Source organism: Sminthopsis crassicaudata, chromosome 2 (genome assembly GCF_048593235.1).
Source record: "Sminthopsis crassicaudata isolate SCR6 chromosome 2, ASM4859323v1, whole genome shotgun sequence".
Lineage (NCBI taxonomy): Eukaryota > Metazoa > Chordata > Mammalia > Dasyuromorphia > Dasyuridae > Sminthopsis > Sminthopsis crassicaudata.
This window is the reverse complement of record NC_133618.1, coordinates 502,038,328-502,053,882: the sequence shown is the minus strand read 5'-3', so window position 1 is coordinate 502,053,882 and position 15,555 is coordinate 502,038,328. Positions and strand designations below refer to the sequence as shown.

Below are 15,555 nucleotides of genomic sequence, written 5' to 3'. Positions count from 1 at the left end.
TATCCATTCATGTATCTGGTAAATAAAAACTATTAATAAAAACAAAACAAAACAAAAAAATATTATTCATTGGGATCAGTCTATAAGTGATAAGAGATTACCAAAGTGATCCATGATACTAAAAGAGTTAAGAGCACTTGGTTATATGATGATCAATTCTGATGGACGTGGCTCTCTTCAATAATGAGATGGTTCAGACCAGTTCTAATGATCTTGTGATGAAGAGAGCCATCTGCACCCAGAGAGGGGACTGTGGGAACTGAGTATGGATCACAACATAGCATTTTCACTTCTTTTATTGTTGTTTGCTTGAATTTTGTAAGAAGCATGATATTTGTAGAAATATGTGTAGAAGAATTACACATTTTAATATATATACTGGATTACCCTAGTCTAAGGGAGAAGGCAGGGGAAAGGGAGGGAAAAAATTTGGAATACAAGGATTTGCAAGGGTGAATGTTAAAAACTGTCCATGTATGTTTTGAAAATAAAAAGCTTTAATTTAAAAAAAGGCACCTGGTTTAAAGTATTTGATCTTTAGCATTTCCTGCTACCTTTTTTCAACACTGCCATACTGCTACAGAAATAGAAGGGGGCTGTACATGACTGAAGGCTAACTTATATTTTCCTTTCCATCACAGATTGCTATTACAAAAGAATTTATAACCATGTGGCTATGGGCATCTATCCACTTACTTAACTAGACTGAAATATACACATGGAAAACAGTATGCTGCTAGGGCAGTACCAAATGCCAGTTCTTACTAAAACTATAAATGAGCATTCAACACATATAATTTAAATAACTATATTCTATGATTTCAAAACACAATGAAGGAAATCTCAAATGATATTAACCTATTAATAGTAATTACATGGTTATTAAATTGGTTTACTAAGAAGAAAAAAAATTAATCCAGCACAATAAAATCAAATGTAGAAAATCAAAACTAACTTCTCTTTAGTTTTCAGTTACTAAATAACATTTGCATGTATAAAAGATCTGACAAGAAATAAGACAGTCAAAGAAAAAGAGTAAATTTTAATTTCAGATTTGGAACAAAGTTTTGTGTATTTATGTGTATATATACACACACACACATACATCCATACATATATAAACACACATACACATACAGAGCGAGAAGGAGAGAACAAGCTCAAAATGGAAATGTTAAATTATCCAGATAATTCAAAGTCTGAATTCACTTGTCTACATTTTTTAGGTAAGTATTTATTCATACTGAATTCTCAATGGCTATCAATAAATTCCTGACACAAATATTTTCTTTCTAGCCAAAACACTGTCTCCATGCTCTACAGAGAGAAATTCAAAGGACATTAAATATCCTACTCAAAATCCATGCTATTTTGTAGCTTTGTTTTTCAAAGTTATAAAAAGTTGTGTCTACCTGGTGCAGTAGATCTTATTGGTGGGGTTTTCCTTTTGGCCAAAAAATTCCTCAGCTGTGCCTGTTTCACAGGGGACAATTTAGCTGCAAGAAATCATATGAACCTATAAATGCTTAAGTCACTCAAAATTATATGAAGAACATAAAATAGAATTAAAAGGAAGACTTGAAAGAAGAATTATCTTACCTGGTATTTTGGGTAGTGGCTTGGTGTGAGATTCAATGGTGGTTTTCATTAGAGCATTGCGCAAGCTTTCAAGGTCATTGTCAAAGCTGAAAAAAGACAGAAGACCATATAGAATTATACTATTCGTTGAGAAGCCAATTTAGCTTATAGTAGTAGGTATCTACTATGTGCCAGACATTGAAGATATAAAGACAAAAATAGTATCTTCTGTCAAAGAATTTACGTAGATGAGTGCAGTAGTTATAACATATACAAATAAAAGAATATATATATGCAAATAAAATTTTTAAATGATTCCTATATTATACTAAATAATTAGGTTAGAGAGAGAATAATTGGGAGAATCAGGAAAGCCCTCATGTAGAAGATGGCATTTAAGCTAAATCTTGAAAATATCTAGTGGAGGTAAGAAATAATGGTAAAGAGTATAAATATTCCAGGCACAGAAGACACAGTTTTCAAAGGCAACTGAAAGACAGAATGTGTATGGGGCACAGCAAAAAGTCAAATAGCCTGGCACTCAAAGCACATGAAGGAGAGTAAGGAATGATCACCTAGGAGGAGGCTGAAGCCTGAATGTGAAAGGCTTTAAATGCCAAATATATGCACATAAATATTATCCCAGAAATAATAGAAAGCCACGAAATCTTCTTGAGCCAAAGAGTATATTTTCCCATTAAGAAACTAAATATGATATGAATGAAGCCAAAAGTGTACAGTTATCACAAACTATTGGCCCAGCCACCCTCAACAGTGAAGCTAGAAAGGGGTGAAGCAGAAGCATCCTAAGTTCTGCCTTCTCCTCCCCCAGCTTCTCCAAATAGATCAACAAAACACACCAGTCTTAATAGTACTAGGAAAATTAAAAAAATAAATAAAATATATACATATAAATTTTTTTTTTCCCCAGCTGAGATTGGCATAGGGAAACAGAGAAGTCTGTGCAAAATGATGGAGTTGGGTATGGGGTAGGAGCATGCTGTAAAAAGCATTCTAGCACAGGAAGAGTGTATGTAATATGGCAAAAAGAAGTCCTAGATCCAGCTTGGGTAAGATATAGATTTAGACACACAAACTTGTGTAGGATACAGAATATGGCAGCTGGTAGCTCTCACTCACTACCTATTTTCTGGGTCATATATCATAGATGGATAAGAAAATTTGAACATAGGGAGTGCCATTTCAGATTGAGAAGTAAATTTAGAAGCAAATGGTAGCTTTGTGATTCTGATCCCAAGTGGAGAGCACCATCTTAGTTTTAGTTTCTTGTCTAGTTTGAAGTATAAATAAAAGTAATCAGAGAAGATATCCCAGCCCAAAGGGAAAGTCTACTGCTCTGTCACTCTGAAAGAACAAGGTTTCTAGGTACATGCTTGTGGTTAAGTGTAGTAGTAATCTACTCAAATTTTAACTGGAGGAAGACCATAGTTTGTTAAAAAAAAAAGTGGACCAGGAAATTGTACTACTGAGGCTACTGGGGCAGTAATCAGACTTTGATCTGGATCAGCTTACTTTGGAAGCATTGAAAACACAATACTCGATATTTCAACAAAGTATCAGAAAGACCAGCAAAAGACATTCCTCCTAAAAGGGAAAAGAGCCCAGTGCCAAATAAGCTATTCTATAGACAGGAAGTAAGGATTTCAAAGAATCCCACCATAAAAAACTATTGTGGTGACAAAGACACTCAACATACAACCACAGAAGAAGAGAGTGACTTCAAAACATTTACAAAGCTGCAAGGAGAATGTCTTAACTTAATTAGAATTTGGGGAATAGAGTTAAAACTGCTTTTCTAAATGAAGTAAGTGTTGGATGACTCAAAATTTTTACATGGCTCAGGTTTTTTCATCAGGAATAGTTGGGAATCCCATCCTCCCTACCCCATCAGATTAGAGTCAGTTTTGTTCAGTGTATTTTAGATTATAAGTTTATACTTTGTCTTCTGGAATATTATATTCCAAGCTCTTTGCTTCTTTATAATGTTGGCTGCTAAACCATGTGTGATCTTGACTATGGTTCCTGATTATTTGAATTATTTTTTTCTGACTGTTGCAGTATTTTTATATTGATGTGGAAGCTTTGGATTTTAGCTATAATTTTCCTGAGACTTTTCATTTTGGGCATTTTTTTGGAGAGATGACTGGTGGATTTTTTCTTTTTATTACTTTGCCCTCTAGTTCTAAAAGATCTGGGCAGCTTTCTTTTTAAGATTTCATGAAATGAAATGGAGTGGGAGGGATAGTCATTAATTTTCAGATATCCCATTGATTATTAAATTCTCTTTCATCTATTTTCTGAGTTTGTGTATGTGTATTTTTACTCTGAGATACTTTATATTTTCTTGTATTTTTTTCAATCTTTAAATTTTGTTTTAATATTTCTTGTTGTCTAAGGAGATTATTAGCTTCTATTTGTCCATTTTAATTTTCAAGTAGTTTGTTGCTTAGTCAGAGTTTTGTACCTCGTGTGCCAAACTGTTAATTCTTTTTTCATTTCTTTATGTAAAAAATTTGAGTGCAAAAAAGGAATTAAGAGAAACATTAAAAACGTAAACATGAATGAACTAAACAAGGATAAGCTGTCTATATTCTAATATAGAGAAATGACACCTAAGTCTCCACAGGATCCTATCAACATCAGCGGTCATAGAGGGAATCTAATAAGAGAAAAGACTTGGAATGGGTTATATGATATCTTGATGATATTAAAGAAGAATGGAAAGAGGGTGAAAAGAGGGAAGGAGAAGGTTAGGAAATGTTAGCTCAGTTCAATGGGCTATAAGAAATAATTATAAAGGAGGAGTAAGGAATAGGAGGAGAGGCTGATTTCTGAATCTCATTCTCCTTTGAATTAGTTAAAGGAACAAAGAATACAGCTGGGTAAATGAATAATTTTACTCCACAAATAAAGGGGATGGAAAGGGAAGAATAAAATAGGAACAGAAAAGAGATTAGGTAAAAAGAGGGTTTAGACCTGTGCAAAACAAAGTGTAAACTGATTTGGGAAATTATACGTTTCCCAAAAAAATGTATAATTCTTTTAGCAGTGACAAAAAATCAGTTAAGGAATGGTGAAACAAGGCATAGAATACAAATGTGGTGATTTCAGAGAAACCTGAAAAGTCTAATATAGACTAATGCAGAGTAAAGTGATCAGAACCAGAACAATTCGTATAATGATAATATTATAAAGACAAATAATTTTGAAAGACTTCAGAACCCTGACCAATCATTATAATGATAAACCATGACTCCACAGGATTCATAATAAAACTTACTTATTCACCTTTTGATAAGAGAGGTAAAGGAATCAGAGCATAGAACGAAACATTTCTTTGATCAATAAAGAAATCTGTTTTGCTTGATTCATCTTATCTGGAATAAGGGTTTACTTTTTCTTATTTGGGAGTGGAGAGAAAGATGGTAGATTTCTATTAACTTTAACTTTAACTTAAAAAAAATTTAAATAAAGAGTAGCTAGTTATATTAAAAAAGTAAAAAACAATTAAGGAAGCAGACAAAATTCTAAATTAGTAGTTTCCAATCTGGATTCAGAACCTTGGGATGCGTGTGTGTATGTGTAGGGGTCCAGGAATCCATATTCATATGACATTATACAACTAAACAAAAACATTAAATTCTTTATGCAAATATTATTTTCTAAGTATATAACTGATGGAGCTGCAAGGTGGTAGAGTAGACAGAGCAACAGGTCAGCAAATGAGAAGACCTAAAATAAAATCTAACATTAGACATTAATTAGTTATGTGACCTTATGTGCTGTGAGTGTTGAGTGAATGAAAAGAAATCATTATAATAGATAAAAAAAATTCTACTAAATTCTTTAAATCTCATTCAAAAAAAAGGATCAAAAGGTGTTGCTTAGGGTAGTAAATAATATGCACAGTCCCTTATCTGAAAACTAGCTTCACAATGAAAGATAACAATTTATTTCTAAAAAGCAATATATCAACCCATCCCATAATTATTTTCATTTAAATTGTGAGATAATTATAGAACTAATGAATGCCAGATAAAACATGCAAGCTGAAGTCCTAGATAAAACAGCTATTGAGGAAGTATCCTTTTCCTGTTAGCCATCTATCTCATAAACTACAGTAGACAATTCTGGAGAGAATCACCCCAAAGATTTATTCCATTTCCATTCCCAATTTATTCACATACCTCTGAGTATTGCTCTGAGAAGGGCTTTCATTGGGTATGCTCCACTGAGAGGTTTGGTTATAAAGTCGGAGCTGCTGTAAACTGTCTACTAGATGATTCAACCTCTTCCTCTGCTGGTTGATTATCTCCCGGTTGTTGGCAAGAGTGTTAAATAATGTCTCTCGCTCTGGAACAAGCAGGCGCCTATTGACAGTAATGAGAAATCTTTAAAAATTTTAAGGATGATTGGTTTAATCTATGACAACCATATACCAAATGATTTCATGTTACACTTTTTCAAGTCTTCTATCTCTCCTACTCCTCCCAATTGCTTCCCCAAACCAATTATGACTGAGTAAGTGTCTCCCTAGATAAAGGTAGGTCAGCTATCACTTCCTAGTTGAGCATTTCAGTGGGGTACTCAAAGGCCTAAAGGAAACATTTGGGAAAGGGATTATTAATAATAACATCATCTAGAAAATCTGAAAGAGAGGAGGCCATCATTAAGGAAAATAAAGAATGCTTTGTCATCTTATCAACACTCACTTTTGTTTTTTCTTCTCTTCCAGATGTCTGTCCCACTCCAGATCTAGAACATCATTCACATCTTGGACTGCAAATTTAACATACTGATGAAGACGACGAATTTCCTATTGAGAAAAAAAAAGTCTTAAAGAAAAATGACTCATTTTCCAGCTTGAACAATAGCTCTAATTAAAGGCAATTTTAAAGAGAATTGATAAAATATCTATAGTAACTTTATAACACAGGAGTCTGAATTTGTTATATAGAAAAAACGCTGGAATCAGAAGATCTTGAAGGTTTCTAATCCAATTCATATCCGAACAATAACTTCCTAACAAGTGACCATCTAGATTTCATTTGAAAACCTCAGAGAATCTATTTCCTCCTGAGTAAACCCATTCCATTTGTGGATAATTATTATTGAAAAGTTGTCCCTTAAAATGACTACAATCCCCAATTTGCAACTTCTACCCATTGCTATTTCTGCCTTTTGGGATAAAGCAGAGCAACTCTAAACATATGGAAGGAATAAAACATAATGAGTCTTAATTCAATTTAACTCAAAAATATTAAGCATCCATGTTCAAAGTACTATTCTGATGCTAAAAATACAAATACAAAACCCCACAAAGAGCTATATACACAATATTTATGAATAAAATACAATATATGTACAAAGAAACAGAGGCAGAAAAGGTGTGGAATCCTTTATCAGAGTTTAACTATCCATACTAAACTTATTTTTTTTATTAAAGCTTTTCATTTTTCAAAACTTATGCATAAATAATTCTGCAACATTAGCCCTTGCAAAACCTTGTGCTCCAGTCCCCGCCCCCCTTCTCCCCTTTCCTAGATGGCAAGTAGTCTAATATATGTTAAACATGGTAGAAATATATTCATACAAAACTTGTAACTAATATAGAAAAAAAAACAACTCTAGAAAAACATTTTATTTTGGGGGGCGGCTAGGTGGCGCAGTGGATAGAGCACCAGCCCTGAATTCAGGAGGACCCGAGTTCAAATGTGATCTCAGACACTTAACACTTCCTAACTGTGTGACCCTGGGCAAGTCACTTAACCCCAGCCTCAGAAAAAAAAAAAAGAAAAGAAAAACATTTTATTTAACATTTGAGGACAAGATGGTATAAAAAAAAGGGGAAATGGTCATCCGTCCCAGTCATGTGAAGAGAGACTCATGACAATGGAAAGGAATTAACCTGGCAAGGGCCTTGGAAACATAATTAAGCATTGCTCAGAAAATCAGGGTACCTTTCCTGTCTGGAAGGAGCCCACTGCATCAAACCTAAAAATCTGCTTTCTCTACCATGTTCCTACTTCTTACAAAGGACAAGAAGTCCGATCCCTCATCCACATGAAAATAATTTTCTTTTTAACAACTTTGGGAACCCTGCCATGACTTGAGAATTTTATTTCTTTAAAAAGTAATTATACAAAAATCTAAGGTTTCAACCTTCATGTTGAAAATACTGAATTATAGCTATTCAGTGACTTACTGTTATTAGCTACTAAAACAAAAACTCTTTGAGGGCAGAGATACTGTGTTCTTTCTCTCTGTTGTAAACATCTATGAATTTTGCAGACTAGGTGCTTAATAAATATCTGATATATGAATGAGGTTATACTCAGTATGAACAGGTCCTATAAGTTTCTTCTAACATGGACAGAAATATGTATATGTATATATATATATATATATATATATAAGCAAAAGGAAAGAACACCAAGAGAGTTAAGTAGAAGCAAGCTAACAAACATGAAGTTGTTGGTATGATAGATACCAAGAATAAAAAGACCTAAAGGACTAGAAGAATGGAAGGCAGTAGGCAGTACGTATTAAAGACCTATTCCACCAAAGGCTGTTCATATGGAATAAATAAAAAGGTATGATTTAAGAGGTGATGGAAAGACCTTTGTCAAAAACATTCATGTATGATCTTCTGACCCATATATCTGGCTGAATGGAAGCTGGCTGGCCAGTTTCCCTTCACCTACTTCAGGAAAACCTTGAAAATCATACCAGATCAAACAATCAAGAAATCTAATAAGAAATGCCAGTGAGTGATTTCTTCTACTATAGAACTATAACAAACACCATTGATTACACCACCACCACATGGCCAGTAATCCATGGGAAATAGTTGAGAGCTGGACCAACATTGACCAACAAACCCATAACATCCCTCAGCTAACAGAGATAAGCAGCCTGGAGAGCACTGTATTTGGAAGCAGCAGGAATGGAAGGCTCCAGGAGAAAGCTCCAGGTAAATGCAGAGCAGGGCACTTAGGTAACAGCAGCAACCAATGTGGCAAAGCAGGGAGCAGAACAGTACAGCAGCGCATAGATAGGACATCTGGGACTTAACACTTTGAATTATAGGCCACAGAGAATCCAGAAGATTCAAGGGAGCCTCCTTAACCCTAAAAGGAGAAAGTCAGCATAGGAACTCTATGGACCCAGTGTGAGATAAATCAGAATTAGTCATCCCACCAAAAACTGAGCCTGGCTCTAGTCCAAAGCCCCAAATCATGAGAGATAAGTAAATCCAATACCAGCCCTAAATCCACCCACCCACACATCTATCCACCCACCCATCCATCCATCTACATAGATATATGTATATATACACATATGTAATATCTTTATATAAATTAGTATATCTAGAAATGCCCAAAGATGTAGTATAAAAGGAGAAAATAAATGTAACAGCTACAGAGACGCCCTCCCCCAAAAAAAGGATTTTCCACAAAGACTACATAAATAGAAAAAATGAAGCAAAAGACTAAAAAACAAAACAACAACAAAAAAAAAAAAACATAGAAAAGACAAAAACTGGAGGAAAGAGTGGAAAGTGAATAAAGTGGCTTAGGACATTGTACTCTACTCAAGAAATGATTCCTTGAAAATCAAAATAAACTAAGCAGAAATCAATGACTCTTTTGAGTCAGAAACAAATGTTAAAATAAAATCAAAAGACTGAAAAAAAAATTTAAAGTAGGAGCTGATACAAAAAAATAGCTACTCTGAAAAACAGGTCAAAGGGGGATAATTTTAAAATCACTAAATTCCCTGAAAACCATGTTTTTAAAAAAATCTTAGATGTTTTATTTCAAGAAATTATATGTCAAAACTAATCTATTAGAACCAGAGGGCAAAATGAAAAGAGAAAAACTACTCATCAGTTTCTCAATAAAATTCCCCAAAGTAAAAGTCCTAGGAATGTAAAGCCAAAATCCATACTTTTCACTTGAAAGAAAAAATTCTGCAAGGATACAGAAAAAAACAGGTCATGTACCAAAGAGCTAGAGAGACAGGCTCATACAAGACCTAGTTATTTCTACTATAAACAAGAGGGATCTTAGAATACATTATTCCAATAACAAAAGTATAGGCTTACAACTAAGAGCAACTTACCCTATAAAGCGAGGGGATTAGAGGAGGAGGGAGGGGAATAGATCTTTAAAAGTATAGAGCACTTTCAAGGATTTCTTAGATAAAAGTCTAAAAAGAATTAGAATGGTGAATTTTTTTAAGCATATGAAAGGTTTTATATGATGTAGGTTCTAACATTCTAATAGGAAGAACATAAAACTATCCTTTTAGAACCTTCAAAGGGTACTGAGAAAGTAAAATTAAATTAAAAAACAGAGGACTTGGGGGAAAATTAGATCCATTTGAGTGTTTTAAGTGAAAAAAGAGGAAGGAAAGTATAAGGAATATACAATGGTAGAAAAGCAGTAGAAAGGGGAATAGAATCTGCTATTTTTCATAACTGAGGTTTGTGAGAAAAAGATGGGGAAAAGCATCAGATGAACCTCATGCTTATATCTGAACCAGACAACTGAATTGAACATACACATACATACACACACACACACACACACACACACACACACACACACACACACACAATTTTAGTGTAGAAATACATCAAACTAAATATAGGGGAAAAATGGATAGAAAAGGGGTATTAAGATTAAGGAGTATGATAGTGGAAGAGGGAATAGCTGTGAGCAAAACCAATTTTTTGATCTGAAGAGAGGAGTAAAAGATAAAAAAAAGAAAAGAATGAGAATGTAAGAAGTTGTTTTAAGCCACCTCCTATACAATTGGGAAATGGCTCAATAAATAATAGTATGTTAATTTAATGTGATATAATTTTGCCATAAGAAATAACAAAAGAGACAACTGCAGAGCATCCTTGGAAGTGATAATGAAAAACAGTAAAATAGAAGAACAATTTCTACAAAGATAACAACATCAAAAAAAATTAGAAAGACTTAAAAATGCTAATCAACGCAATGTCCAATCGTGTTTCCAGAGGACCAATGATGAGGCAATATTACTCATCTGACAATGAGAGAGAAGTGATGAACACAAAATGCAGAAAGAGACATACATTTTTACATAGCCATTATGTGAATTTATTTTGTGTAGGTTTATTTGGTACAAAGATTCTTTTCTTTCCTTTTAGTTTAAAAAAAAAAATGAGGGGAAAGGAGACATTATAATGTAAGAGTAATGCCCCCTCACAATTTTCAGAAGAAAAAATTCTAAACTTTAATAAATTAAAAATGCTCTAAATCACCAGACAATCAGAAAATACAAATTTTAAAAACTCCCAGATGTTGCCTTATACTTATCAGACTGGCTAACAATGCAAAAAAGGAAAATTACAAATGCTACAGGGGATGTGGAAAAATATAGACACTAATACTCTGTAGGTAGAATTGTGAAGTGGTCCAACTACTCTGAAGAACAATCTGGAACTATGCCCTTTGGGTATAACCTTTGACCCAGCAACACCACTACTAAGTCTGTACCCCAAAGAGATCAAAAGAAAAATATAAAATTAAAATACCCCAGTTTTTCCTGGGTTGGCAAAGAATTGGAAATTGAGGAGATGATATCAACTGGAAATGGGTAAACAAGTTGTGGTACATGATTGTAATAAAATAAGACTTTATGAACAAATACTATCTACTGTCCGACGGAGAACTGACAAACTTGTAGTGTAGATGAAAGCACATTTTTCTTTACTTTATTTTTCTTGCTTTTTGGGGGTGACAACATGGCTAAAGTGGATCATGGGTATTGTGTTTCTTGCTTTCTCAATGAATGAGGGAGGTATGAAGGGAAGGAAAGAATTTGGAACTGAAAATAAAAATAAAATTTAAATTTAAAAAAAGCAATATCTTCCTCTCACCTTCACCACTAAGGAAAAAAAAAAAAAGAACCATTGAAATATTTCTTTTAATTGAACAAAAGAGAACATAAGGAAATTCAGAAGAATGCAAAGACAAGACAGACAATTTTGAAAGTAATGTATAGAATTTACATACACACACACTTTAAAGCAAGCAGCAAAAATTAGAAATTCAGAATGTTGTTTTCATGTTCTATTGTGTGTACAGAAATGTTCTTTTTGGGGGATTTAAGTTCAGAATGATTTTCTTTTTAAATAGGAAACAAGTAGGGCTAGGGCATTAAGAGGGAGAATAATATTGGGGAGAGAAAAATCAGAAGCAAAATACTTCCTTGATACTGTAGTGTGGATTAAAAAGAAAAAAAAAAAAAAGAACTAAAATTTAGAATGGTGCTCATAAAATAAGGAGTGTCTGAGTAAATCACTGTACATAAAAAAATGGAATGATACTGTACCATAAGAAATGACAAAAGATGAGTGTAGAGGATCTTGGGTAAGATGCAGAGTGAACAGAGCAGCAGCAGAATAATTTATCCTAGGACAACACTGTAAATAAAAACAAAGACTAACTGTGTCCCCAAAGGACTCATAAGAAAACATGTTACTCTCTTCCAGATAAAGGTGATGGACTCAAGATACAGAGACATATGTTTTGGCATTTGGATATTGTGTAGATTACTTTTTCCTAAATATACCTCTTTGTTACAAAGACTTTCCACACCTTTATCTCAGTTTTGAATCTGGAGAAGAGAAGGCCTATTGATACTGATATTTTTAAAAAGAGGGCTACTGAAAAAATTATTTTAACACACAGAAAAGAAGAAAGCTCAGAAAATTAGGATAGTTTTGAAAGTGATGTCTGGAATCCATTACATACATTAAAAAAAAAAAAAAAAAGCTGTATCAATCATGGAAGACTCAAGATTTCATATATAATCAGATTTTTATCCCCTTCTATGAATATACAAATGCTCTTTTTTGGGGGATTTAAAAATCAAAATAAAAAATAAAATTTAGACCAAAAAAACCCCCTACTCACATCACTACCTAAAATTCTTCACTTGCTGATATTATGCTGCATGATATTTCTCTAATAGAAGTTCAATTTTTTGGATTATATGATGTTCTCTAAAGTTTCAGTACCTCTAGATAGGGTAACATATTGAAAAAACAGTGTAAATGTATTTAATCAAACTGCTTTTCTCAGTAGGTGTCTACCTGCTTTGTTATCAGGTGCTTTTGCTCTCAACTCTCCTTTTTCCAGTTTCTCAACAATTTGGGAATTTTCCATCAGATTCTGGTACTTATATATAGAAGTCATTTAGTTTTATGCACTCATGAAATTAATGGTAATGTGGTGAGTCATTATAAACCATCAAATTACAGGATCAAGCATTAACTGAAGAAAAAAAAAAAAGCTCGAGCAATCTTGCAGATTTTTGGAACCTACTAGCAAAACTGAAAAGTGCCTGTCATTTCTATTAGCTTTGATCAGTCATATCTTTATTTACGAAAACATAACCTCAGTAGATTAACAAAATACAAAGAGCAGCCTTATGGGTTAAATTTATGCTCATTTTCCTATAACTTTTTTTCATCTCTACTTGGTCTTCACAAAATCAGTCATAAATGTTCTAATGTAAGATTTGGAGCCTTACGCTAAAATCGCATATTGAGTACAAACTACTGTCTTTCTACTCAAATCTTGTGTTTTATTTCAATCCGTTTGAAAAATTTTTATGATGCACTTAAATTTTTAACTGAAAAAAAGTCACATGGCCTTTTTAAGAAGAAGTTGCATTATAAGGATACAAAAGAGCTCCTGCATTAAGGAATAAATATAAGCACACTATATGAATTTCAAGAAACTACCCAGGGGAAGGATGGAGACCTTTTCTTTTGAGAAAGAATAATTATTTCCTTTTGATTGGGAAACCAATAATTAGAGGAAATGCTACATGGCCTCACAGTGAAAGAAACAGAAAATAAAACCAAAAAAATCAGTTGGAACCCACTAGGGCTTTTCCTCTGCAAAATTTCAAGGAGACAAGTGCTCTCTGGCTTAAGAGAGTTAAAACCCATAGAAGAAAAAACCTGAAAGGTTTCTATTTTTCTGTTTTCAAGATGCCCTGAATCTTCAAAAAGACTTTTCACTATAATAGAAGCATCTGCTGTCTTTTTCTAACAAGAAGTAACTTTTCATTTCCTCAGAGGAAGGAATGACGAGAGGAAAAGTTCTGAATAAAGGGAGGGGGTTGCCCCTGCTGTGACTGTTCCTATCACTGCCCCAAATCTGGACAATCTTGTAGGAAAGTAGACACAAGCAGAAGGGCAACCATATTGAAGAGCTAAAGATACTAATCCACTGACTAAGGATCTCAGACCTAGAAATAGAAAGATTTAGGGAGAACTGAAAGAAGAGTTCTATACTCACACCTGAGAAATAAACTTCAGATTAAGTAATGGAAAACAATAAAGAATACACTATAGCTTTTTCTTTCTTTCTTTCTTTTTTTGCTAAGGCCAATTGAGGTTAAGTGACTTGCCCAGAGTCATATAGCTAGTTAAGTGTCTGAGACCAGATCTGAATTCAGTTCTTCCTGACTTCAGGGCTAGTGCTCTATTTGCTGCACCACCTAGCTGCCCCCACTATACCTTTTTCAATATCATATTTTAATATTTAATTGTCTGATCAAAGAGTTGAAAAAACTTGTGTTAAGTGACTAGAGGTAGCATGATATAGTGGATAAATAGGTCTTGGATTTTTAGTCAGGAATCTGGGTTCAAATTCTGCCTCCGAATACAACTGTGTGAGCCTAGGCAAATTACCTATTCTCCCTGGGCCTGCTTCATCATCTATACTAGGAGGAGATTAGAATCAATAGCCTCTCAGGACTCTTCCAACTCTGACTCTACAATCCCTTGAACCTGTGACTACTGAGGAACAGCCTGCATTAGGCACTGAGAAAGGGACAAATTTGACATTAGGAAGAATTTCTGCGTCCATAAAATGTAAAATCTACCAAGAGGATAGATACATACAAAATTTTAAGTCTGATTCATTTGTGTGTTTGTTTTTAACAGAAAAAGTATTAACTGAAAAGGAAAGCTAATTTTTCTTTCTATGACATAAGAATTCTATCTAGATATCTATCTAGATAGATCCTCCTTCTTTCTACTGCAGATATTTGGATCACAGGTCATAACCAATGCTCCTCATCTAACTTATGGAATATATCCTAATGGCCAGTTAAGGAGGAAGAGAAAATAAATAGTTTCAAGAATGTCACTTTAAGCAGAATAATGTTAGAAAATAGTTTCAAGAATGTCACTTTAAGCAGAATAATGTTAGAATTATTGTGACAAATTTATTATATTTTTTAAAAAACCCAAAGTATAAAATAAAGATTATGGGTAATTTTTTTTTGTTCTTTTTATAAAGAAAAGAGCCTATCAGTCGTTGTTCATCAAATCCATATAATAACTATTTTTCAAGAAGAGTGCTAGTCATCATCTGTAGTGATAACAAGCATCACATAAGAACTAAAAAGCCCATTTCTCCAAGTATTTCCTACCTGAAGCTGAGCTTCACTCTTAGGATCCAGTGGTCTTTTATAGAGTAAATGAAGATATCCAGAGTCATGATTTCTTTCATTCTGTTCTCTTGCCTCTTCAACCCCTGCAAAACCCTCTAGTAAGGTGGTCTTCAGGGTGCTAATATCTCCATGAAGAGACTAAAAAAAATAAAATAAAAAATAAAAAATAAAAGAAATATAATGATGAAGAAAAATGTTTTCATCCTTTTTTTTAAATGAGCAGGATAATGTCAACAAAAAGATTAATTGGGTTAGATTATTTGGTAAAAATAAAGGAAAAAAAGGGACTGGGGGAAATCATTTAAAAAGTAATGAATTTTCAAACTCAAAGACTAAACTGATGACTCAAATCAAAAGGGAAAGAATCAATAGCATATGTAATGTAGGAAACAATGACATTCATCTACCTCATTTCAGAGAAGGTGAAACATTAATACTCAACAA

At 33.5% G+C, this 15,555-nt stretch overlaps 1 protein-coding gene across 5 annotated transcripts in view; it reads right to left on the bottom strand.

Moving 5' to 3' along the window:
* NUP214 (nucleoporin 214) overlaps positions 1–15,555 on the bottom strand; it is an 89,467-nt gene that overhangs the window by 51,039 nt on the left and 22,873 nt on the right. For all 5 annotated transcript variants that reach the window (XM_074293893.1, XM_074293897.1, XM_074293894.1 and 2 more), the window contains 5 exons: positions 15,091–15,249; positions 6,312–6,415; positions 5,787–5,969; positions 1,600–1,685; positions 1,413–1,496 (listed from right to left, as the gene is read on the bottom strand). In XM_074293893.1, coding sequence (XP_074149994.1) covers positions 1,413–1,496; positions 1,600–1,685; positions 5,787–5,969; positions 6,312–6,415; positions 15,091–15,249 — 616 coding nt within the window. The remainder of the gene's footprint in view (positions 1–1,412; positions 1,497–1,599; positions 1,686–5,786; positions 5,970–6,311; positions 6,416–15,090; positions 15,250–15,555) is intronic.